At 39.5% G+C, this 25,895-nt stretch overlaps 2 protein-coding genes and 1 long non-coding RNA gene across 7 annotated transcripts; all 3 read right to left on the bottom strand.

The window, feature by feature from the left end:
• Positions 1-90: 90 nt before the first annotated feature.
• LOC148041230 (uncharacterized) lies at positions 91-7,344 on the bottom strand. Of its 3 annotated transcripts, XM_087687749.1 has the most exons (5): positions 5,606-5,728; positions 5,150-5,508; positions 766-1,796; positions 568-669; positions 91-475 (listed from the first exon to the last, which is right to left on the bottom strand). In XM_087687749.1, the coding sequence occupies exons 3-5, from the start codon at positions 1,777-1,779 to the stop codon at positions 419-421; spliced, it is 1,173 nt and encodes a 390-aa protein (XP_087543875.1). In that variant the 5' UTR covers positions 1,780-1,796; positions 5,150-5,508; positions 5,606-5,728; the 3' UTR covers positions 91-418. The 3 variants fall into 3 exon arrangements, with proteins under 3 accessions (XP_087543875.1, XP_087543864.1, XP_087543884.1); XM_087687738.1 differs by lacking the exons at positions 5,150-5,508; positions 5,606-5,728 and adding an exon at positions 7,113-7,344; XM_087687758.1 differs by lacking the exons at positions 5,150-5,508; positions 5,606-5,728 and adding an exon at positions 1,902-2,263.
• On the bottom strand, positions 3,100-5,046 carry LOC148041231 (uncharacterized). The gene is made up of 3 exons (XM_087687725.1): positions 4,339-5,046; positions 3,649-4,253; positions 3,100-3,559 (listed from the first exon to the last, which is right to left on the bottom strand). Exons 1-3 carry the CDS (start codon positions 5,042-5,044, stop codon positions 3,365-3,367), a joined length of 1,506 nt encoding a protein of 501 aa, XP_087543851.1. The 5' UTR covers positions 5,045-5,046; the 3' UTR covers positions 3,100-3,364.
• A 150-nt stretch (positions 7,345-7,494) lies between the features above and the next one.
• LOC148041229 (uncharacterized) lies at positions 7,495-10,410 on the bottom strand. 3 transcript variants are annotated; one of them, XR_015692349.1, is made up of 6 exons: positions 8,696-10,410; positions 8,493-8,580; positions 8,301-8,383; positions 8,100-8,185; positions 7,673-7,996; positions 7,495-7,576 (listed from the first exon to the last, which is right to left on the bottom strand). It is a non-coding gene; the product is annotated as an uncharacterized LOC148041229 (long non-coding RNA). The 3 variants fall into 3 exon arrangements; XR_015692348.1 differs by having other exon boundaries at positions 7,673-7,991; XR_015692347.1 differs by having other exon boundaries at positions 7,673-8,185.
• Between the last annotated feature and the right edge of the window lie 15,485 nt (positions 10,411-25,895).

Genomic DNA, 25,895 nt, shown 5'->3' with positions numbered 1-25,895 from the left:
ATATGCGTCGCTATATGCATCGCAAATAGCGACGCATATAGCGACGGTTACAGAGAATTTGCGACGCTGATAGTGATGGCAATAGCGACGCGTGCAGTAAATTTGCGACGCAAATAGCGACGGTAACAGAGAGAAAAAAAAATTTGTGGCAGGGCAGCAAGCTGCCCTGCCACATATAGCACTGTGTGCTGTATGAGAGCCATACAAAATAGTTTCTGCACTGCTTCATACAAAGCGTTTGCAAACAAAAAGAATGTATACTGAAATCATAAAACTGATGGATGAAATAAATACATGATATCGCATAAAATGCGATTGGTACAATCATAAAACAATATCACTAATACATAGAAAATGTCTACATAGATCGAGCGACTAAAAACTAAAGGTATGTGAGCTCTAAGGATCCAAGGGTGAGCTACAAATCGTCGTCCCCCGAAAGCTCTTCCCGCTGTAAAGGAGCATCAAACGGATTCTGCAGAAAAAGAAACAACATATCAATCCACCATACAATAATGCATTCAAATATCTCATGGTAACTACGGACAAGAAAGATGAGTCACTTACTGGGCCGCCGCGTCTATACAATCGGTCGATCAATGATCTGAGACCGTGCCTCTCCGTATATCGAGTCTCAAGGCCTTGCGGATAGCGATTTGTAATGGAGTGCTACAAAGAAAACAAAATGCTAACTGTTAGAAACATGATTGTTAGTACAAAGAATATCTCAAAAAAACAAATAAGCAAAACAAAAGAGAATCTTACAAAGTCCTCCAAATATGTCCTGTGGCCGCCACTCCCAAGATGATGTACCGATCCGGCCTCGATTCGTGCCCTCGCCGCCTCCCGCTGCTGACTCCAACGTCCTGGCGAATTTGTAGCCTCCTCCCTCAGTCGGTGCCAGTCGTCTGCATCTAACCACTCGGGCTTTGGAGCCCCACTCTTGATTGCCTTGCGTGCGTCCGATCGTCTATGTGACATGTATGCACGCATGCAATCCATCATCCAGCCCGTAGAGAATCTATCCACTGCGGCTGGCACTGGGAACTCCTCGTGCAAGGATGCTACTATGTACTCCTTGCTCCCCTCCGGTATGTTCCTCCAATGATCCAGGACGTTGTGCCGAAAAACTTGTTGGCACAACTCCCTCATGCGAGCCATCACCCTTCTCCCCTCATCATTCATGATGATGGCTCCTGACCTGCCATCCACTAGGTATCCATAATCCCTAGGAGTGTGCCTTGTATGGGCCCTCTCCCATCTCCGTCCACGCTCCTGGGCATATCCAGGAGACCCCTGAACATCCGGTGTACCGACGGGGGTACCCTCTCCCAGAGTGCTACACAAAGGGGTGCCACCAAAATGAGTGCCACTAGAGGGGGTGCCACCAAAAGGAGTGCCACCAAAAGGCGTGACATCTGCCGACGGCTGCGCAAAAGCCAGAGTAACTGGAGTGGACGTCCCCACAGGTGTGACAAATCCTGGAGGTGACCGAGCTCCAGCTGAATGACGAGACGGAGACACCGCGTCCGTGTCTCCACAGCAGCACCCCCCTGATCCTCCTGTAGTCGCAGTCCCTCCCTCTGGCCCAAGTCGCGAGCGTCGAGATCGTCTACTCGAAGCTGAAGCATCTGATCGCGCCGAAGCTGATCTAGCAGAGCGCCCTGACGAAGAACGAGACAGCTCCTGATCTGCTATCTCTCTGAATCTCGCGAGCTGATCTGGAGACATACGTGCCATCATCTCCTGAAACTCCTCATCGCTCATCCCTCGACTCATCCTGAAAATGTCGATACCTGCACATATAAAAAGTAATGTTAGAATAATCAATTTAAACTATACAAAGCACATTAATAAAATCATTTTTGAAAAATCCCTCTTAAAATGCATATCTTATCTACCTTTATGGAAGATCTAAACAACGAATTGAGTAATACAATTCTCCAAGAATGAAGTATTCTATGGTCCCATGTTAATCTCCTGACACAACTCTGCATACACTGGAAGGTCGATAGACATGTCACCACAAAACAACGAGTCTGTCTCGTTCTCAAAAAATTCTACGACTTCTGTATTTCCATCATTGTTAGCCGATGCAGGCTCCAAGCTTGCGGTGGCCTCCACCCCTTGTAATTTTGATCCCTCTATTTGCATATTTTCTTCATCTATGCTTGGAACATCGCTTTGATCGTATACTCTCGCACCTCGAGGAGTTGAAGGTATAACATACCACCATTGAGGTTGTCGGGGATTTGGATAGAAGATTACATGTTCACAAACACTTACAAACCGTCTTCAAACCATTGTGACATAAACCATGTCGTATTACAATTAGCAAGCAAATGCCTAGTTGCACCTGTTCACAATGGGCCGGCAACACAAAGGTGTCGCGCAAATCCATCCATTTTTTTTCGGAATCTATTTCGAGAAATCCAGATGGACCTCGTCGAACTGTTGCGCCAGCTCCTCCAAGTACCACTTTGAACCACTGCACGTCGAATATTATCATGGAGAAGCTACGGTAATCCACCGTAATAATACTTTGCAAATTCCCAAAATACTCCATCTCATCCACAACCGTGTTTGGATCCGTTGCTCGTCGCCGGCTCTCTTGCTCAAACCTTGCCATGACACCACAGTCCATTGTGGAGCGCATTTTGTCAATACGCTCCACCCGAAAATGCCGTCCGCGCGACCACGCTGCACTATATATTTTGTACTGCACATTGAAACACTCAAATTAGATGTAGCAAGCAAATTTAGATACGACACATTCTAAACCCCTCATTACCTTTGGACTACATCCCCTCGAGAACTCCCACTCCTCCATTGAGACCTCTGTCCCTTCGCTGGATGCTGCGGTCAAGGCTCCATGCAACCATCGTGTTGACATAAACCGCGGCATCTCCTCCATGCCTTCGGGATATCGAATCGGTCGGTGATGCATATTGCGTCGGAATTCAGCTCGTGCTTCCTCTCGATCTTGCCTTGCAATCTGGTACTTGGCGAGCCACGTCTCCATGGAGGCATGGTGCAACATACAAAAGCGATTCACCTTCTCTTCCATTGAGGCATCCATTCTTTTTTCTACCCCATTTCCAACCACCACATCTCCAGTCAGCCTGTCATCGTCCTTCAGCGTCCATAGCATTTCATTGTCTGGTTCCACCGTTGGTAGCCATTGTGAGATATGCACTAACGCCTCTGACACCAACCAACCTTCCGCCATGCTACCTTCCGGACGAGCTCGTTGTCGCACAAAGCCTTTCAGGGTTTTCATGAAGCGCTCCAAGAAGAACATCCATCGCGTATGGACAGGTCCAGCAATCTCCACTTCATCCACAAGATGCACAAGAAGGTGAACTTATATCGTGAGCATGCTAGTGGGCAGGTATTTCTCAAAGAGACAGACCATCTCAACTGCTCCCCGCCTTGCGGATTCAATAGAGGACGTCTTAATCTCTTTCTGTGAGATCCATTGCACCAAAGTCGATAGCTTGTAAATGGCCCCGCGAATTTCTGGAGTTAGGCATCCCGCGATCGCGATCGGTAGGACAAACTGCCACAAATGAGAAAGCATTAAGAATAATGGTCACTTTTCAAATTTCAAAATGTCCACGCTAATTAAAATCCATTCTGTTCACAAACCTGACATATCTTATACCGATCATGGGATTTTAGCCCAGAAATCTGGTCATCTTTAGAAAATGCGGACCTGAGAGAACGCATCATACCCGTCGGAGTGCGGATAGACTTGATTACTTGCTTCACAATGCGCTCTTCTTTGGTAGACAAAACCCAGGGAGCGCGAGGAAGCTGCACTCCCCCTTCAGCACTCGACTGCGGCCAAAGCGCCTCCATCTTACCTACCTCCTTTAAATCCATTCGTGACCCTATAGTGTCTCTCTTTCCTGTGATGTTGTCCCATAGCAAGCTGCCCACATTTTTGAAAATATGCATGGGATCCAACAAGTGGTTGACCTGTAAGTGGGTCCAATATGGCAACTCGTAGAAAACTGAGAACCGCCGCATTCCATTTGGATGTGAATCCGGGTTTACCATTTTCAGCTCGTACCAGCTTGCAGCGTTCATACGTGCTAGAGGTCGTCCAAGAAAACCTTCCCTGAGTTCATGATCCTCCGGCAAGAAAGCGGTGTGTCCTTGATATACCATCTTCTTCATGGTTCGTGACCTTCGGGAGTCTAACTGTGGCCCACACAATGGACATGCATGATAACCTGAGGTAACGAAACCTGCAAGGCGATCCACGACCTAGTGAATACTTGATTGAATGAAATAAAATATAGATATTACCGGCGACAACAAAGGTCTGCTCACCTGAGCACTCTCCCAATCCCGGAAAGTCATGCATCGTCCACATGAGAATGGCTCGAATGTTGGCTGACCGCCGACCATCACGCCTGCTCATATCTTGCACCGTGACCCCCTCCTCCCACAAAATCTTAAGCTCATCGACTAATGGACGAAGATACACGTCCATATTTTTTACTTTGTAGCGGCCCGGGATGAGCAAGCTAAGGATGAGATGTCCTTTCTTCGTAGAAAGCCATGGAGGAATGTTGTAGTTGACAAGCACTATAGGCCACACACTGTAAGAAGTCGAGCGCAGACCGAATGGATTCACACCATCCATGGCGAGACCGAGCCAAAGATTCCTTGGCTCTCGCGCAAAGCCTGGGAAGGTAGAGTCAATGTGGCTCCATGCGCGCGAATCTGCTGATATTCGTTGCACTCCATCCGTGGACCTATTCTGCACATGCCACATTGTCAAGCTTGCCATGGCAGACGTGTGAAACATGTGGTTTATGCGGGGGATGAGCGGAAAGTGTCTGAGGACTTTTTGAGGGATGGTCTGCCCTTGCAAGTCCTGTCGATACCTGTGAGCACCACACTTTGGGCATGTCTCCATAGTCTCGTATTCATCTCGAAACAATATGCAGTCGTTGATACATGCATGGATGTTATTGTAGTCCATGCCAAGCTTCCGTAAAACATGTCGCGCATCATTACGAGACTCAGGCATGGTGTTTGCAGGTGGCAATATATGATATTTCAATAACCTGAAAAAATACTGTTTTAAAAAAATACTATTTTAAAAAAAAAACAATGAAGTCTGTGTGCAAGGTACCTGAATAACTCAGTCACACTCGTATCGCTCCAACCGTATTTTGCTTGCACACTTAAGAGTGCAAGCAATGTCTTCAACCGAGATACTCGGCACCCATCATATAATGGTATGGATGCTTCCTCTCTAAGCGGGTCAGATGTCTCAACATCCATGGGAATCAATGCATCGATCATTGCATCCATCTCAGGCTCCAAGATTGTAGGCAAGTCGGGAAGGTTGTCTGTCTCCTATGGCATTGACAGTATAGATGGGCCTTGCGAGTGGTCGATTGGCTCCTGCAATCCATCCATCGCACGTCCACGAACTCTTCTAATTGACCGCAAAGAGTGCACTCCCCCTTGGGTCGAGACATCACCCCCCTGGATACAAAATTTACCAACAAGGCCCAATCTTATTGTGTATGGTTTTCAATTAGCTTGAGAGTACAATGCATGAAAAATGCTAACTTCAAATTACCGTTTGCTGAAAGTCTGCAATCGCCTGATCAATGATCTCAGATTGAAACTCGCCAAATCGTCGTACGTGTTCTATAGACAATCGGCGTTTTCGTCTAATTGCCAACTTGCATTGAGAGCAAGGACATGGGACACGTTGATTAAGATACGACTCGCGGTCTTGAACAATAGGACCTTCTTCGTTTGCCATCTTATCTACATTACAGCAAACAAGGCTTAAATGGATAGCTTTATGGAGATGTACGTCAAGTTGCAAGTTGACCATAAACCTTGCATTGTATATAGTAGTCGAGAGATTTTCCGATGTTACATCTCGGCCTTGTATCATGCTCAACGATTTGTTTGTCCCGGTAGATAATTTTTTGTTATATCTCGGCTTTGAGTATAAGTAATCCATTTTAAAATTAATGCGCGCCATCTATGAAATTTTATAACTATAGTAATAAAATTTATTTCAATCAATTCTACTCATAGTCATAAGACCTGAGAGAAATTATCATATACTCAATTTAAGGGTTTCTTCTTCTATAACAATAATTTTGGGTTCATTTTGATGAAGTACGTGGCCGTATGCAAAGCACATTGCATACCATTATCAATATGTATATTATCTTAAATTTCCTTCCCTTCCCTCTCCCTCTCTTTCTCTCCCTCTCCCTCTCTTCCTCTCTTTCTCTCACCCTCTCCCTCTCCCTCTCGTTCTCTTTCTCTCCCTCTCTCATTTCCTCCCTCCCCCTCCCTCTCCCTCTCCCTCCCTCTTTCTCCCTCTCCCTCTCCCTCGCTCCCTCTCCCTCCCCCTCCCTCTTTCTCTCCCTCTCTCATTTCCTTCCCCTCCCCCTCCCTCTCCCTCTTCCTCTCCCTCTCCCTCTCTTTCTCTTTTTCTCCCTCTCCCTCTCTATCTCTCTTTCTCTCTCATTTCCTAAACAAGCAAAAAATAAAGTGATTTAAACATCCTCCAAGCAAAAGGGAGAGGGAGAGATACAATGCACTCTCCCTCTCTTTCTCTTTCTATCCCTCTCTCATTTCCTTCCCCTTCCTCTCCCTCTCACTCTCTTTCTCTCTCATTTCCTCTCCTAAACAAGCAAAAAATAAAGTGATTCAAACATTAAACAAGCAAAAGGGAGAGGGAGGGAGAGAGAGAATGCACTCTCCCTCCTTCTCCCTCTCTTTCTCTTTCTCTCCCTCTCCTATTTCCTCCCCCTCCCTCTCCCTCTCCCTCTATTTCTCTTTCTCTTTCTTTCCCTCTCCCTCTCCCTCTCCCTCTCCCTCTCCCTCTCCCTCTCTTTCTCTCTTACTCTCTCGTTTCCTCTCCTAAACAAGCAAAGAAGAAAGTAATTTAAACATTAAACAAGCAAAAGGGAGAGAGAGAGAGAATGCACTCTCCCTCTCTTTCTCTCCCTCTCCCTCTCTCCCTCTCCCTCTCCTTCTCTTTCATTTCCTCTCCTAAACAAACAAAAGAGAACGATTTAAACCTTCAACAAGTAAAAGAAAGAGAGAGGGAGACTCACCAATGAGATATGGCGAGCGTGGGCGGCTTCTCTTTGCAACGAGGGCTCCTCCTCTCCTTCACGAACAACGACGGTGGCGGTGGCGGCGGCGGCGGCGGCGGCAAGTCTCTTCCTCCTCTTCTCTCACAAAGCCTTGGCTCTCTCCCTCGCTCTCTCCCTCGCTCTCGCTCTCAAAAGGCGAAGAAAACAAAATGAAAACGGCGCTCTGGTTTCGGCCGCGCTTTTTTTCCCTGCGGCGTCGCAATTGGCGTCGCTATATGCGTCGCTATTTGCGTCGCAAATGCAACGCAAATAGCGACGCATATAGCGACGCCAATTGCGACGCATATAGCGACGCCTATAGCGACGCCGATATCCGCCGTCGCTAATCGGCGTCGCTATTGCCCCATTCCCTTGTAGTGCATGTATCTTGCCGCTCAAACATTTCACATTCTTCCATTCATGCAAAGTTGATGGATATAGAGCTGTCAGTAAAACAAGATTGAATTATAACACTACAAAGATTTTGAAAAAAAACTCTGATGCAAAATAATAAACAATGATAAAATTTAAAAACTTACTGTTTTGTTTATAATTTGCCATATAGTTTTTGTCGTGTATAGAGATTTGTTTGTGCGTATAAACATGTTGGATCAACACTTCTGTTACTGTACTTGTTCCATTGAACACTTTTTTGAACTCTAAAATTGTACATTTCCAATGTTTGCTAGGGTTTGCAACATCCTTATGCCTGACCTTGAAACTCCCTCAAGTACTTGGGTGCATCAAAATCCAATCCAACTTATAGTACTTATCACAAATCCAATAACCGACACTATCTTTCCTATTGAAGACCTCCACTATAAGTATGTTACTGATGTTTTTCCTCCGTGAAGACATCTATACTAACCAAATACAAAAGTTACTTATCAACGTGTGTATAATTTGTAAATGTTCTCTCCAAATGAAATGAAATTTAAATGGAGCAATTAAAAAAAAACATTGTACCTGCAATTCTTTTCACAAAGAAGCCTAGAGATGTTGAACAAGAAGTTGGCTTATAACAAGACCATTGTTCCTTCACTGACAAATTCCTAGAGTGCAAAAACAAAAGAAATATCGAGTCAAAGCATACATATAACTTACATAGGCTTTTTCCAAATGAGTTGAAACTTAACCATGGAGCAACAGAAAAAAGTGGCAATATACCTATGGCTCTCTTTGCAAAGAAGCCCAAAGATGTTGAAGAAGTTGAGTTTTTAAAAAATCATTGTTCTCCACTCTCAAAGACTCTGGGAGTAAAAAAACAAAGGAAAACTCAGTATGCATATAGGTTGCATACATTTTGTCCAAATGAGAAAAAAATTAACCATGGAGTAGCAAAAAAACAAGACAACATACCTGTAACTTTGTTTACAAAAGAAACCGTAAGATGTTCAAGAAGAAGTTGAATGTTCGAAAGATCATTTTTCTTGACTGTAAGAGACTCCTAGAGTACCAAAACAAAAGAAATTACATCTTAGAGAATACGCATAACTTGCATAGGTTTTGTCCAAACGAGATAAAACTTTAGCATAGAACATCCATGGAAGAGAACAATATACCTGTAAAGTTTTGTGAAGAAAATCTCAAGGCTTTGGTAGAACAAGCTCTGCTCTCATAAAACGTGTGAAACTCACTCTACGTTTGTGTAGAGGAAATGAAATTTCGTAGGGTTACAGATAGGGCAAGCAACAATGAGGCTGTAAAATTTTGTCATGAAAGAAGAAGCAGGAAAAGAGATATGATAAATTTGAGATCCGCCTAAGAGAGAGGGGGAAACTGAAAAGAGGAGAAATGAAAAGTCAAACATTAAAAAAAAAAGAAAATGAAAACTTGAGTCACAAACTTCCAGGAAGTGTCTGCATTGTATTCCCCGCATTTCCCCTTATTTTATTGCTGAGGGAAGATTTGGGCCAAGATATGGCTAGAAGATTCATGTTACATGAATCTGGAATCCCATTTCTCTCATTGGTTAGGCTTATATTTGTTTATTCACTCCTTAAGGGGCAAAAAAGAGAGTCCATATTTCTCCTAATGTTGGTGATTACTCATGATAACAATTCCAACAAACCCTTAGTAATGAACATGTTTCTGTAAATTCAAAAGCATGATTTTTAAACAGATTTAGAGTCCAAGACTAAACCATTAGAGAAGGCCATCATTTATTATTTCGAGACCAAGCAATTGATTATTTTGAGGTAGTATCCCACTTGGTTGCTTGTTATACAACAGTCCGTGATTTCATTAGTGTCCTAAGTATACCAGAGGCTTTATAGTAAGCTAGGAAAAGCATAGCAAAAAACAATTTGGTTCCATATAGTAAAGCACTCAAAGTTTAACATCATCATAACACATGGCCCTTTGACTTCAAATGCTTTGAAGCAAGACTTAAAGATCAACGGAACAATATTAACTCTTAAAGTGTTTTAGAATAAGACATTTCCTTTAAAAGATGTGAGGTAGGAATCTGTTATAAATTCCTTGGACCATAAAAGACATCTAACCAAAACTCCACTTTACTAATTTGACATTTTGAGCAACCACCAAAGATGGATGTAATATCTTAAGGAAGGCACAATGTATCATAAGCAACAAACAGAGATAATTATTAGATAATAAACACAGTAAATAGTGAAATATGATTTAAAATTTGCTAATCAACACCATGCAACATTAGTTTATCTTCATCCATCCTTTGTGCACCTTTACCTAATATCCATGTAATAAAGTATGGGAATGTCAATCCCTGTAGGGAATCTCAAAACCATTCTTAGTTCCCCTTTATTAGATATTTTCCTTTCGAGTTTGACATATTATAAACGCTTTCATAATATGCATGGGCATATCCAATTTTGTTTTGGCTTCAAGTATTGAGAGGATATATGTATGACTCCAATTCATATTACGAAAGTTGAGATCAAATAATTGCTTTCATATGTAGTCTTTCAAAAAGCACATAAAAAAGGCATGAGATAATAGCAAATATAAGAGAACTTAAGGGATAGGCCTCATAACTCTTTGAAGAGCTTCATGATCCAACATAGTCCATTTGCAAGATGTTATGAAAATTTTTAGTAGAGAAGCTTAGTGAAGGTGCATATTTTTGGGTGAGAGGCAAGTGATTTTAAAGTGTGGTCTATCGAATAATCCTAGAGCACTCTATGAAAGCCTTCATGAGATGAAGTTGGAGTAAAAGCTTGTCACTTCCATAAGATAACAACAAAGGATTTATTATGCCATTGAGAATGGCATCACATATTTCTATGTTTGAGGTGTCCATACCTTGAGGATGGCATCATGTATCAACTTGGCCGGCTTTCTATTTGAGATATAGTTTTAGTGACATCAAATTAAGTGCTAGGATGATGTTGGAAATGACATCATGTATGGTTCAACCTTTTAGGCTTACATGCCTTGTGGATGATGAGTATGGCATCATGTAGTGGTTAAACCTTTACCTTTTGGATAGGTTATCATTATGCCATACACCTATCATGTTGGTCATTTTTAGATATGGGAGTGATTATCCTCTCGGTGATATGATTTACTTTATACTTTAACTTTAAGTTAATGTAAATGGTTATGCAGATGACACGAAGCCTAGTGATGAGCACTAAGCAAAGTGCGTATTCGTAAGTGCATGAACTGACATTAATCTGATAAGAAACGTTATGCATCAGCTGACACGAAGCGCGCTGCCCAAGTGGGACGTTGCGTTAGAAAGGTTGGCGACATCACCGCCCGAGCGGATGTGAAGGATTCGTTAATGACCTGGTGAAGAAGAAGTCAAGATACTCAGATTTGGAGTGGCACGGACCATGATTGGCTGTCTGTCCCACAACGCCATTTGGATGGCTGTCCACTCGTGAATTCCTACCGCTGCTTCGACACGTTACATGGCGGTAGTGTAGGGCTGTACCTCCCCATCTCTCTCTCTCTCTCTCTCTCTCTCTGTCTCTCTCTCGTCTTCTCGTGTCCACACCGCACTCTTCGTACTTCCGATTAGGCTCATCGACAGCGTACCAACTCCTTGGACCCTTGTTTCCAGCACGTCCGTTTTGAAAAGACCTCGTGTCACTGTGTGCCTTCATAATTTATTTGCCAACCATATTTGATTAGACGCGAGAGAGAGAGAGAGAGTGTGTGTGTATGTGAGGGCAACAGTTTTTTAAGTGGTAGGAATAGCATTTTCTAAGTGGTAGGAGTAGACCCAAGTTATCTTTAAAGGATATCCCACAATTCTATGTTGAGAGAGAGAGAGAGAGAGAGAGAGAGAGAGAGAGAGAGTGTGTGTGTGTGTGTGTGTGAGTGAGTGAGAGAGAGAGAGAGAGAGTGTGTGTATGTGAGGGCAACATTTTTTTAAGTGGTAGGAATAGCATTTTCTAACTGGTAGGAGTAGACCCAAGTTACCTTTAAAGGATATCCCACAATTCTATGTTGAGAGAGAGAGAGAGAGAGAGAGAGAGAGAGAGAGAGAGAGAGAGATGCCTTGATGCCCACAAAAATATTTTTGGTAGTTTAAAAAATTTACCTCAAATTTTAGAACAAAGAGGGATTTCGCCACACGTTACATGTATTTGCTATTTTACATCACATTACGTGTAACTTCCATTCTTATACTAAAATTATTGTTAAATTAGTTACAATCTTTATCATCGAGTTTTGAAGGTCTTTTTGAAATATTCACAATTTATTTTAAATGTAAAGCTCGATTTTTCATAAACATTTTGTGTGCCTTATCAACATACCTTATAAAGTCAAAGAGAAGTAAGAAGAGACCAATGTATACATATGTATGCTTTTGTTCCTATGAGAGAGGGCAAACAGATATCTAACTTTGTACTAGAATGCCTTAGTCATGTATTACCTGGAACTAGAATAGTATTCATGAAAAGCATTTTTGAGAGTGAAAATACAAACTTTCAGCTTTGAAAATTTCTAGGTTTTTGAAAAGATATTATAAGTTTTTAAGTTATATCATAACTAAAACAACCCTAGACCTTTGCTCCAAGAATTTCAAGGTTTTTTTTTCAAATTTAACAATTCCGAGGACACCATAACTAGTTTTCTATGATACTAAAGTAGTTGTTCAAACGTTGAGATTTACTTAATATAAATTTCCATATTCATCATTAGAGGGATGGTACTGTGTTCATGGAAAATGTTTGTGAGAACCGGTATGAAACCTCATATTTAACCATTTGAAAGCCACCTCTCTTTTTGTAGATCAATTCTTAATTTTCTACTTTTTAGAATTCTCTTAACACTAACCCTTGATTTTTTGTGACACTACACTAGTGCTAAAGGACTCCTTGAATACTTGGACAAGTGTTTTTTCTAAAACTTTGTGAACATTGAATGCCTACATCTATTTGACATATGCATGACCAAAACCAAATCCATTTGCAAGTAACACAAACTCTTACACTATTTTTAACACATGTACATCTATTTGACATATGCATGACCAAAACCAAATCCATTTGCAAGTAACACAAACTCTTACACTATTTTTAACACATGTAGATACCCTTTTCGAAGATACATTGTGCTTACAAGACTTTGCATTATATGAAACAAAGTGGAAAAGAGACAAACTCTAATGAAGCCCTCATGAAGTGCAATAGGAGCTTGTGCTTTCCCCAAAAAGATCTTCACTGTCTCATACATGTTGGACATTAGAGAAATAAACCTTTACAAATGTTGTAATGTGAATTGGATTCAACTTTATATCACAACAACATGACACCAATAAGCATTTAAAGAAGATTTAAGAGCTATTAGCATCTCCACCAACCACATCCACCTCCACTTTCTAGTGTTTGGATCTATAAAGATTGCCTTTAATCATTCTACTCTTTCTTAGCTTTTGAAAGTTCCCATAAAACTAGGTCCACACACCTTCCACATTTTATCTTAATATTGAATTTGTGCCCTCAAAGTTTGCTATATAAATTTCCATCGTGGGGTAATTTATGTGCTAATTTACTACTATCATAGGAGACATGTGCTTTTCATTAGCTCAACTATACAATCGGTACTATACAAGAAATCCAAAAAATGGCATCCTAATCAATTATCGTGCAAGTCAAAGAGACCGTTCAGACATTGAATTATCCCACACCTACTATAAGTAGCATTCATTTATATGAACCAAAATTTGAAACCTCTTACGTTCGCAAGGTGTGAGAGATTAATCTCTAGCAATGATGAATATGGTGCCACTATTTTCTCTTGGGAAAAATTTGGCCACTTGGCAATTGCAAACTATATTTTTACCCCAGTGAAAACTTAAGTCACTTCATAATTTAAACCTTCTAAATTATTTTTATGGATGTGTAATAGCAAGGATAAAATTTTAGATGAAAATTTGAAACATGGATATTATGTGTAATTGATGTTATTTTCTTTAGGATAAATGTGTCTAGAAATATTATGACCTTACAAAACACTATTATGTTTAGATTAAACAACATGCAACCACTTGGATAATACCTTCTCTCTATATAGATAATGAATCTACATACATTCAACTTTTATTTCTTAACCTATTCTAGGTAACCTTATGCATCACTAAGGGTTAAAAGAAACTACAAGAGATTTATGGGCTACTGGGGTACCCATTTGTCATTAGCCTTTGAATAGAAGGTGCTACATGTAGTTTGCAAGTCATAAAGAAACAGATTTGTGCATTCAAATAATAACCTAAGCACATTGATCGTTTTCCTTCCAAAATCCAATGCTTGTGGCATATCTTTTAGGATAATCCCATTGCAGTCATCCAAATGCCTTTTGCAAATCTACTTGAATTACTATATTTCTCATTATATTAGGCATCAAAAAATTGTTATTGATGATGGTATCATAGATTGATCTATATTGTGAAAATCTATCTTATATAGTATGTAATTTGTCAAAAAGTACATTTTCAACCATGTTAACAAATGATCTAAGCAATAAGTTTGGCCATGTTGTCACACTCTCATCCAAACTAAGACATATTCAATCGTGTGAACAATTATCTAAGCAATAAGGTTGGCCACATTGTCATGCTCTCATCCAAACCAAGGCATTTTACTTTTCTTAGTTTTGAAAATGATAACACAATCTCATCCAAAGTAAATGGCTTCTCTAAATTACTAGCTTTAGTTGGGACCATGATAGGAGACACATAGTTTAGCAAATACAATGTTCTAATAGTGTACCTTGATTTTTAAAAGCCAGAATTTCATGAAAGCATATTAGCAAAAATACTATATGATAACTCATTCATGTTATCAAAGCATATTGTGTGCTCTACATTATAGTTAGATGCATTTCTATCCTACAAAGTCATGACTAACCATGAATGGTGTGTATGACATGTGTAATAGATAAGAAAAAATTATTCATTCATGGTAAAACTCAAGTATTTGAGTCCTCATCATCTATCTCCCCAAAGGCTTTACTAACTAGGAGACCTCTATATTACATGCCTTGAAGAGAATAAGCAATTTACAAAATCACTTGCATTGAAGGGGTATTAAAAAAACCCCTTATATTGATATACTACCATACACTGAATTGTCCCTTTTTCTTCACAAACTTGGGTGTTTTGGAAATAAGTTTTTAAAATACCTCCTACAAATCTAAGTTTGTATAGTTTTCTCACCAAAATATGAATCTAAAATTCCATCTCATGATTTCCTTATGTATAAACCTATGGATTACTTGCATTAGATTCCTATTTATAAAAGTCATTGTTTGTGAATTTATCATATCATTGAAAAAATCTTACCTTACCTCCCAAATGCATAACTCCTCAAGAATTTCATTATCATTGATATTGTAATGAATGCAGCTAAGAGGAGAGAGGAGAAGAGCTAAAGACAAAGAAAGAGAATAAGAAGAAGAGAAAAGAAGACTAGAAGAGGAGAGAAGGAAGGAGGAAGCAATGGGAGCTGAAGATGAAGGTGAAGAGTATATTCATGATAATAAGTGGTTGCCCTAATCTGGGACTCTTACATCTTATGTACCTTGGTCAGTGTGACTGGGTGTCTAACCCCTAGTTTCTATGTATCCCACTTGTTACAATTACTTTTCAATTCATTGGGTTCGAGTCCATTCCCCCCCACCCTGAAGGTTTTTGCCCTAAGAAATGAAGAGAAATGGACGGGGGTGATGGGTGGGCTTAGGGAAGGGTGCAGAGTACTACTCGGAGCCACATTACAATGAAAATGGTTGGATAAAGACTTGGAATAGCATGTTGTCCATGATTGACCGCCTCTGTTGAGGTAAAATTATCATAAATTTTGGTAGGTTGCTCCAAATGGGGTGTTTTGCATGTCAAAACAGAGCTTATGACAAGTAATTTCAACCTAGGTAAGATGCACATGCCTAAGATTTGGGAAAGTATAAAATTGTTCTAAAATAATGGGCTGTCTGCAGGTAGAGGGTGGTCAAATGAGGGCATAACTGGCTAGTCTTCAGTCCATTGGGCCTCTTGGAGGTGAGAAAATTCATTGACAATGGTAGCTGGGAGCCAAGAGGCTTATTCTAGGGGTAGGCCTTGCCATTTGATGAGATACTCCTTGATGGATCGAGACCTTAAGTGCTTATCTCGTTGCCCAATGTGGGGGGAAGTTCTTCCATATAGTCCACTAAGGTGTCCATGAAGGGTTTCAGCTAGCTAACGTTGTCATGCCGCTATGCGCACATTATGTAAAAAAATCTAGAGTGTGGTTTTCTTATCGATTTAGAGAGCCAATGCCATTTTAGACATTAGTGTTAGTGTCCATGGTTCAAAAATATTAGATTTTTGGACAAGTTTAGCCAATTTTTTATATTTTAGATATTATCTCTTGTAAAAATCCATAAAACTGTAGACAACTTCTAGATTATGATAACATGTAAAAGAAATCATGTATCTTTTAGCTAATTTGAGAGGATTTTATGTAAAAAGAAAGATTGGCGAAATCATGCGACGCCCGATCACTGTTTTCAGGCAATGAATAGCACTCCAAACTGGGAGATGAAGAAGGAGTGATCTGGCTGAATTCTGGCTAGGTGTCATGGTATTTTATCCCCCTTTTGGAGCCAATGGAAGCATCAGATTGGCGATTTGAGCAGCATAGAGGAAGGTATTATTTTATACACATTTTTGTCTATTAGAGTTTTATCTTCTCATAATGCAGGAATAAACTGATAGGCTTCATCTCTATTAGTATTCTTCTACATTTTCTAATTCTTTTTGGGAGTATTCTTCTATGTCTTCAATTTTCTTGAATCCCTTCTCTTCTATCTACTCCTCTCCCTGAATCTACCTTCACCCTATTGTCTCGTACCCTCATAGTGGACTCTCGATACCAAATGCACTGACACCGTGTTAGGAGAAGTTTATGCTCTCATCAGAGGTGAATTTTGGAAGATATTTAGGCTAATATGGGGCTGATATCTTTAGCCATATTCAGAGAATTAGCTACATCATTGTTCTTTTAATTCATTTCTTACTCTACAGAAGACATCTTGTCAAAATATGCAAGTATTATGTACCCCTATGGCAAGGCAATGTTTTTAGATCATTCATGAATGCTTTAAGTTGAATTAGGAGGAGCTTTTTCTCTTATTTATTGGCTATGGTAACTTATCCTTATCAAGAACTCAATTTGAAGCTCTCTTGAAGCAAGTCTCTTTGCCCTACAAGCCTTGTAATTGACTCATAAGCTTTTGTCCCTAAGAGTCTACATTGAATGTAATCATGCAAAGTTGATTCATGCTATGGCATCATGTATGAATGATGGGATGTAGAGTTGTTTATGATACATGACAGCATATTGTACTTGATTTTATAATTTGTGATTGCTCTTAGAGTGAAGAAAACAAGCTTGATTTTAGTTCAAACTTATAAGATAATACTCTTGTAATCTTTGCTAAGAACATGCAGTTGGAAGCTCTATCAACATCTTCAAGAACTTGGCTTGAAACCACAACCAATTATGCCAATTGAAGAATCTATTCTCACATGGAGTCTTCTACCTTGGGAGGAAGGCATCAGTAGAGAAGAGTTGCTGACTTTGCGCATATGGCAGCTAGAAAAAAGGCCTGAAGATGTTCAAGCAGCTATTGAGAGGCTAAAGATAGCAAGACTAAAAAACAAAAGAAGATTTGATAAGCGACATCGACTTTGACCAAGAGTAATTCAAGAAAATGACTAGGTGCTTGTCTATGACAGCAGCCCAGACAATCAATACAGTGCTTCTAGGAAGATGGTAAAGCTTTGGTTTGGCCTGTATGTGATAAAGGTCATTCATGACAATGCCACATATTCATTGGTTGAATTGGATGGAACACGCATGAAGATACCCATAGCTGGAAAAAGAATCAAGCTCTTCAAACGAAGATAAAGTTCAACATATGAGTTAGAAGACTTGGATATAACTCAAGAGCATGAAGACATAGAGGAAGAAGAAGAGGTAGAAGATGAAGACATTGACATGGCAGAAGATACTTCTTCTAACACTGCAGATCCGTAAAGACTTTGGCACATGCTAGAGGATGTGTAAGTTAGGAGGGGGTGGATGTCGTGCCGCTACACGCACACCCTGTAAAAAAATCTAGAGTGTGGCTTTCTTATTGATTTAGAGAGCCAATGCCATTTTAGACATTAGTGTTAGTGTCCATGGTTCAAACATATTAGATTTTTGGACAAGTTTTAGCCAATTTTTTATAATTTAGATATTATTTCTTGTAAAATTCCATAAAACCGTAGACAACTTCTAGATTATGATAACATGTAAAAGAAAGCATGTAGCTTTCAACTAATTCGAGAGGATTTTATGTAAAAAGAGAGATTAGCAAAATCGCACAACGAGCGATCGCTATTTTTAGGCAATGAACAACACTCCAAAGTGGAAGATGAAGAAGGAGTGATTTGGATGAATTTTAGTCAGGTGTCTTGGTATTTTACCCCCCTTTTGGAGCCAATGGAAGCATCCGATTGGCGATTTGAGCAGCATAGAGAAAGGTATTCTTTTATACACATTTTTGTCTGTTAGAGTTTTATCTTCTCATAATGCAGAAACAAATTGATACGGTTCATCTCCATTAGTATTCTTCTACATTTTCTAATTCTTTTTGGGAGTATTCTTCTACGTCTTCAATTTCTCTGAACCCCTTCTCTTCCATCTACTCCTCTCCCTGAATCTACCTTTACTCTACTACCTCTTACCCCCGTGGTGGACTCTCAACACCAATGCACTGACACCGTGTTAGAGGAAGTTTATGCTATCATCATGGATGAATTGTGGAAGATCCTGGGGGGTCCACTAGGGTTTATCGTATGGTACCATTTCTTGCACGTAGGTGACGTCTCCTTATTACTACTAGTGAATCCCCTGTGTGGAAGATATTCGGGCTTATTTGGGATTGATCTTCAGCCATATTCAGAGAATTGGCTACAACATTGTTCTTTTAATTCATTTCTTACTCTACAGAAGACATCTTGTCAAAATATGCAAGTATTATGTGCCCTTATGGTAGGGCAATGTTTATAGATCATTCATAGATGCTTTGAGTTGAATTAAGAGGAGCTTTTTCTCTTATTTCTTGGTCGTGGTAAATTATCCTTATGAGAAACTCATTTTGAAGCTCTCTTGAAGCAAGTCTCTTTGCCCTACAAGCCTTGTAATTGACTCATAATCTTTTGTCCCTAATAGTCTACATTCAATGTAATCATGCAAAGTTGATTTATGCTATGGCATCATGTATGAATGATGGGATGCATAGTTGTTTATGATATATGACATCATATTGTAGTTGGAAGCTCTATCAACATCTTCAAGAACTTGGCTTAAAACCTTCAACCCTTCTCTTACCTCTACCATCTCTAGAGTCTAAGCTCTTAAACCCCCATACATTCTTCTCCCTCAAACCCCTGTGATTTATTGTGAACTATCTCTTGAAGCTTTGAATATTCACTGTAATCTACTTATCTTTTGAAGACACATCTCCATCTATCTTGTCCAGTTTTCTAACCGAACCCATGTGGTGACCTTGAATCCTACGTGCTACGACAATGTGAAATACATTGTGGATCTTGGTGGTAGGCAGAATCTCTAATAATCGATAGGCCAAGTCACCAACTCTCTTCAGGATCTAGTAGGGGCCATAAAAGTAGTGGGCCAACTTGCTACTACTGCCCTCTTTGAGAGTGGAGTAGCAGGACTAAGGCACTTTCAAGAGGATCAATTACCCTTCCTGGAATTCCAAATTCCTTTTTGTTTCATTAGCATAGAGTTTCATGTGCATTTGTGCCTTTTGAAGATTCAATTTTCATTGCTAAAGTAGGGCTTGCATGCGATCCAACTTGGCCTGACTTTGAGGGTTTATCTTATCATTGAATAAGACTATGGGGAGGGGAACCTTATAACTGTATAAGCATTAGAGCTAAAAACGCTTCAAAATGGCACTCATAAGAAAATGATTAAGTTGCTAATTAGAAGAGGTTTAGAAGACAAAAACCCTCAAAATTTGACTATCTGGATGTGATTAATGAGAGAATATATGATTCATTTAAGAGGTCGGGTATCACATATCTTCAATCTTTAATGGACGTTAAGTGTTACCTTCTCACTCTTATTCTCTTGAAAATTGTAAAATCTTGTATTTTTGAATTTTTGCACCAAAAAATGCCGCTCGTTTGTGTTCTTGGACGTTCATTTTTTGCACCTATCTTTCTTGTGGTTTTTATTTCCTTCTCTGTGATATTATTGTCCCATTTAGGATTCCCTACCAAAATGTTTACCAATACCTCTTCTAGCAATACAAGTGTAGCCCCACCATGCAAGTATAAACTTACTATTTAGTTAGATCATTTCTATTCATCTTGGAGGAGTATACACCATCGAGCATTGTTGGAAAATGATGAAGCTAATAGGTTGCGATTACAAGGAAAGAAGCATGTAGACTTATGGATGGATGGAAATATTTATCCTTCGAACCCTTCTACAAGTAAGCATCCTCCTTTTTACAATATTCACAGCTTCATAAGGTATGTTGGAGATGGTTGTGATGGGATGCTTAGCTATTGCATGAGGTTATATTATGCACCTTTTACATTTATAGAACAAATGCATGAAATGAAGGAAGCATTAACATTGGCACAAAAACACTATTTCTGAGCTAACAAACAAGGTTGATAATCTAGAAAACTCTAATCAGTCATTGCAAGAAAAATTACTGCGCTTGAAAGAAACTTCAATAGGATTTAGATGACAGAGAAAAAGACCACTTAAAAATATAATGGACTTGTGTAGTCGCCTGAAGAAAAGGAGACTAAATCTTGCAAAGATATGTGTCTCTAATATTTCAAGTATTAATATTCGAGAGAACGATGAGAGGATTAAGGTTATTAAAGAAACCATGACAAACAAGGACATTATAAGGATTTTTAAATCATGTGAAAATGTAGACTTGAGAAGCCAAACTCTGAAAGAGTTAGTGAAAGATTTAAAAGGAACAGTTAAACCAGATGAAATAGTAGAGACATGTGACAATATGGGTATCAGTCATAGAGGTTATCGTGCTCTCTCTAATTTATGGTTTACAAATCTTAAATGTCATAGAATAAGTGCATTTGGTTTGCCTCAGCCTCTTGCAGTTTCAATTGCTAGGATATCTATGAATCATAGGATTCCAGATATTTTTGGGGAGTATATTCATATAGAAGGATCCATGCCCTATGAAAAATATAAAGCAAAGGCATTTTTTGAATAAAAAACATCTAATAATACTTAGATTGATCTTAAAAGAGTCTAGATTGCAATGGTCCATGTGTATTAATTTACTATCCAACAATGTGGTGGTATTTTGAAGTTTGCACTAAAATTGGATGAAGCACAGATTCAAAAGGGACAAAAGATGGAAAGAGTCAGCATCTGTATCATGAACAGGGCATTGGATTACAGTACTAACAGGGAGAAAGAACAACAATCTAAGATACAATCTGAGATGGAGCTTTGGTGGATTGGTGCAGCCCAAGTACCAACTGAAAGTCATGAAATCTTGAAATGGTTATTCTCTCATATAGGTATTCCTGATATTATAAAGTTTTAAAGTGAAGGTGAAATGTTGATAGTCGATGGTGTTGGTAGTTTTAATGTTGAATGGCATATGAGTGCTGAATTAAAAACTATCAAATGTAAGCTTAGAGTGCTTAGATTGCATGTTGACTATGCATACTCAATAAAACCAGTATCTTTGCCAGATGATTGCATTGATAAATGTGAGTCTTTACTGTCAAAAATGGGTTTTCATGGAGGTCAAGTTCACCTGAGAAAGGATCCAAAAGCCTCAGGGAAAATAAGAGAGGTTTTAGCAGATGCCTTTGTGGGGGGTGCAAAAGATAGATGATTTCTAAGAAATCATATTGGTAAACAAATGAACTCATTGTGGGAGTGTTGGAGAGAGTTGTGTGCAATCACAACAAATGTGGCTAGCACACCATGAATTGCATTCCTACGAATGGAGGTTTGGAGACCCTTGACATATTTTTAAAAATTCTCAGGGAATAAAAGATAACATCTAACTATTTGGAAGAGTATAAACATTCAATTGTGAATCTTATTTAAGCAATCAAGGAAGCTTGGGAAGAAAAGGATATTGCTTTCTACTTGGTAAGATGGACATAAATTTGAACCTTTTTGCTTTGAAAACAAGGTTTAATGATTTAAACTGATTATTGCTTGTTGGGTTGTCACAACATATTCTTCTTATTCATGGGCCTTATTTTGTGAAAGAGCAAGGGCCCCTAGCAACTTACAATAGCCAAGGCATGGAGAAATCTCACTACCAAACACGTATGTGTTTCTTTCAAAGTACTAGACATGGAGGAGGAGCAACAAAAACCAATGCCCTTTAGGAGTTATTCAATTGGGTTTTTCGAAGACAACTTCAAAGAACACAATAAATGTGGTGGAATCTAAAATACCGATACTATTTTCAAAATGTTATATACATGGGTAGCTTTTAAGAGCCTTTACATCCTCTTCCTCGGGCATTTTTCCTCTATAATGTAAAAACTTTCTTCTATTGTATCCATCTATGGATTTTACATATGTTTTGTTTGCTGCTAAAACATAAGATGAGTATGTAAGGAAGTATCCAGCCCTAGAGGCAGAGAAGCCGGGATCATAACCAAATATTCGGATGGCTACTGTCTTTTCCAAAAACATAACTTTGTGGGCATTGTATTGCAGAATTGAGTATCCAAGAAACACAGACAATTGACCATGAGGCCTCCTCTAATTAGAAAGTGCTATGCAAAACAAAAAGAATATTGGGATCGATTCTCGATATGTCATGCCCAAGTGCAACATCCTTTAGGGAAATACCACCAACTCTCGATCTTTTGGCTCTTCCCAAGAAATTATCCTCATATGCAATATCCAACTGTAAAAGTAACAATCAGAATGAAAAAAATGTAAATATGTATGTGATTTCACAAAAACAAAAGAATGCATTACCATTTTATTTTCATCACTCTCAAGTTTGCTTGGATTCCATAAGCTAGTTGATGTCTCCTTGATATCCTTGAGCTCCTTTACATATTCTGACTCCTCCCTTTCGAAATTGGAGATTCCAAGCTTCTCTTGAAATTGGTCAAACTCTTTGTCAACAGCTAGTAACTCTCTCTCAGCATCTTTAACCTTGCTTAAACATAGGGAAAAATCATTTGATGCATCTATAAACATATCATTGGACATTTGAGTATCTAATTTAAGTAAGTCCACCTTGGACTCATTTTCAACATCCACTATGCCTTTTGCATCTACAGATGCCTCTGCAATAACTATCAAGCAATAATATTTTCTTACATTGAAAAGAGTTTTGAGATCAGACAATAATATGTATTTCTTATCTATAATTGGGAAAGTAGGCAAAGATGGAACTTTAAGGCTTGAAGGACTATCAGATAGCTCATCAACCTCTATAGTGCTTTTTTCAAATAGAATCTCTGCAAACATCAACTTCATCTACTATCTCTTTAAGAAGGACTATCTCTTTAAGAAGGCAAGAAATAGATAATTTTGAGGTTTCTTTATGCTTTTCATTAGATTTTAGAGGGTATTTCACAAGGACAAATACAATGAATGTAGTAGACTTAAGTATAAGCCTGCATTTTTTGGGGTGTAAAGAGCAAAACTTAGCTACATAAAATCTATCTGATAACCACATTTCTTGGTAAACAAGGACTTCTCCGTGCGCTTGACCTTCCAATAGGGGTGTGATCATAATCCTTGGAATCCAATTGAACAAGAGGATATGCAAACTCTTCAAACTCTACAAAATCTTCACTGCAAAAGTCCTTTGAGAAATCAAGAACTTGATCTCCCTAGTTGTTGGATAGAAAGTAATGTCAATATGGTTTTCTACGAGAAAATCCAAGAGCTTCTTAGAGGCTGTAACATCTATAATTTGAGAAAGCCCTGGGACTCTCATAGGAGACTTTGAAGCCTTTCCCTTCTTTGAAGCCTTCCTTAAACATTCACTTGCCACTAACATATGAGATGCTATTGAAACATTTGAAGAAACTGACTCCTTTGTCATTGTGGGCTCAAGGACTCTTTTCCCCTTTAAACATGTGGAGGCAGACATGTGTGACATTTCAGTTCCTGGCATCTTCTTGAATAAATAGCTCTATAGACGAGTTGCCTATACAACGCAAATCTAAACGTATAAAGATCTCAAAGTACAACCCTTGCTCCATGTTGGAAGATCAAATTATACAATGCGAATAGAAGCATTTACAAATCTCAAAACTCCACCATCGTGTCGTTTCGGTTTGCAAGTCAGTTGCAATTCTACACATACAACGCGAAAGAAAGAAAGATGTGTGAGAAAACCTTGAGCAAGGACTGGCTAATACGATGCGATTAGAGAAAAGTTAGCACCTTCGTATTCACCTTCTCGCGCCTTGTGGAAGGACTTTAAAAATTGTAGAAGAACTTTGGACGAGAAGCAAATACCACTTTCATAGGGGTGGATGTGGTGATTTCTACAGTGAAGTGGACAAAATGACGTGCGGGTTGGGAACAATATTATGAACGGGGGGTGTGACGTCGATTATGGATGGAGTATAGGATGTGGGGCTGATAGAGTGGGTGACGTCCAGGGAACGGGATTATGGACGGAAACGCGTCTGTGACTAAAAGGGGGACGGAGATGGAGACATAGAATTCGGACTTGAAAGGAGCGGAGGGGAGAAGGAAACATAGATGGAGTCAAGGGGAAGTAGAAGTAGAAAGTGACGTTGTTTCAAGTAGGGTGGAGAGGAAGATGTTTGGCACGGGAGGAAATCTGGAGAAAAAAGGCGCAAAAAATTTTGAGTGGACTTAAATAGGCATGAGGGAATGTTCCAAAAATCCTAATATCACAGCAAATGAGAACATGACACGTGGACACTAGCAACCCAAGTATATAAGAACTTCTCATATGGCGGGAGCGTGAATTCAAACCTTACGTCACGACTGCCATTCACCCAAAAAAACCTTCCGTCACGATTGTTGTACGATACTGACGTATCCGATCGACAAAGGTGTCATACATCCCTGCTGCTCATTCATTCGCATTTTGTTGGAAGTCCCCAATACGAAGCGATAAGGGGAATGAAGGAAATCGAATTCGCCTAATCGCGTTGTATTGGGCAAACTTGTCCGAAGCTAGGAAGACGAGTCCAAGGCTTGCAACTATCTCAGCTTCAATACGAAGTGATAACATTAAATAAGGATGTCAAATATTCATAAGCGCGTTGTATTGGAAATCCGAAGTAAGGAGAAGGGGATCAAGGAATAGCATCCTTTCGGCTTCCATACGAGAAGCGATAAGGTCAAAGGATCAACCTCAGATCCACGCTATTATGTTGTATTGGGCCAATAATTATTTCACCTTCCATATCGCGCGAGAGGAGTAAGTAGCTTTTGTATTCAACTTCATGATCATGCCTATTGGTTTCAATGGCTCGGACCAAACAAACAGCAAGGAAAGTGTTGGTGAAGAAATCTTCTGAACGAGGTGCTGAACTAACTGTTGAGGAGACAGTTGAAGAAATTGTTGTCCCTGTTACAACAACTGGTAAAGTATGTTTAGGTGAATCCTCAGAGAACAAGTCATTTGGTTAGTTTGAGCCCTCAGCTTCTCCTCACTCTCAGCTTGCCAAGGAAGCCCATGTGAGGAAAAAGAGAAAGTCAAGATGGTTTTACATGTAGAGGTGTTTTGCAAAGATTAGGAAAGCTCAAAAGTCAACTAGGCACTGCATTCCTAAGGCTCTATTTTTTAGACTTATCAAGGGGATATCTGATAGGTTGTCCCTTATTGCTTCTGTGGATGGCCTCAACAAGAGATGGTAGCTGTCTGCCCTCCTATGCTTGCAAGAGGTTGCATAGGATTTTTTGATAGATTCTATGAATGATGCTTATATTGCAGTTGCCCATGAACATCAAATTACATTAATGAATAAAGACTTTAGTATGGTTAACAGACTTAGATATATGTTTGACAAAGTTTTGAAGGCTCTTCCATCAACTGATCAAAATGAATTTGAAATCCTTAATGTTCCACCTAGGAGAAAGTAGAAAGAGCCACCAACACCCAAGATTGAAGAGGTTACCCATTTGTATCCTACAAGGGTTGCAAGTGAGCAAGAATTTGTCATGGAGGAGAAAAGGAAAGAGGTAATAGAAAATGAGGATCTGATCTAGCAGATAAATATTTTGACCCTTGGCCCAG

The sequence above is a fragment of the Lygodium microphyllum genome, chromosome 1 (genome assembly GCF_053477565.2).
Source record: "Lygodium microphyllum isolate KBCC chromosome 1, Lygodium_microphyllum_v1.1.10, whole genome shotgun sequence".
NCBI classification, from domain to species: Eukaryota; Viridiplantae; Streptophyta; class Polypodiopsida; order Schizaeales; family Lygodiaceae; genus Lygodium; species Lygodium microphyllum.
This window is presented reverse-complemented; position numbering and strand designations above follow the sequence as displayed.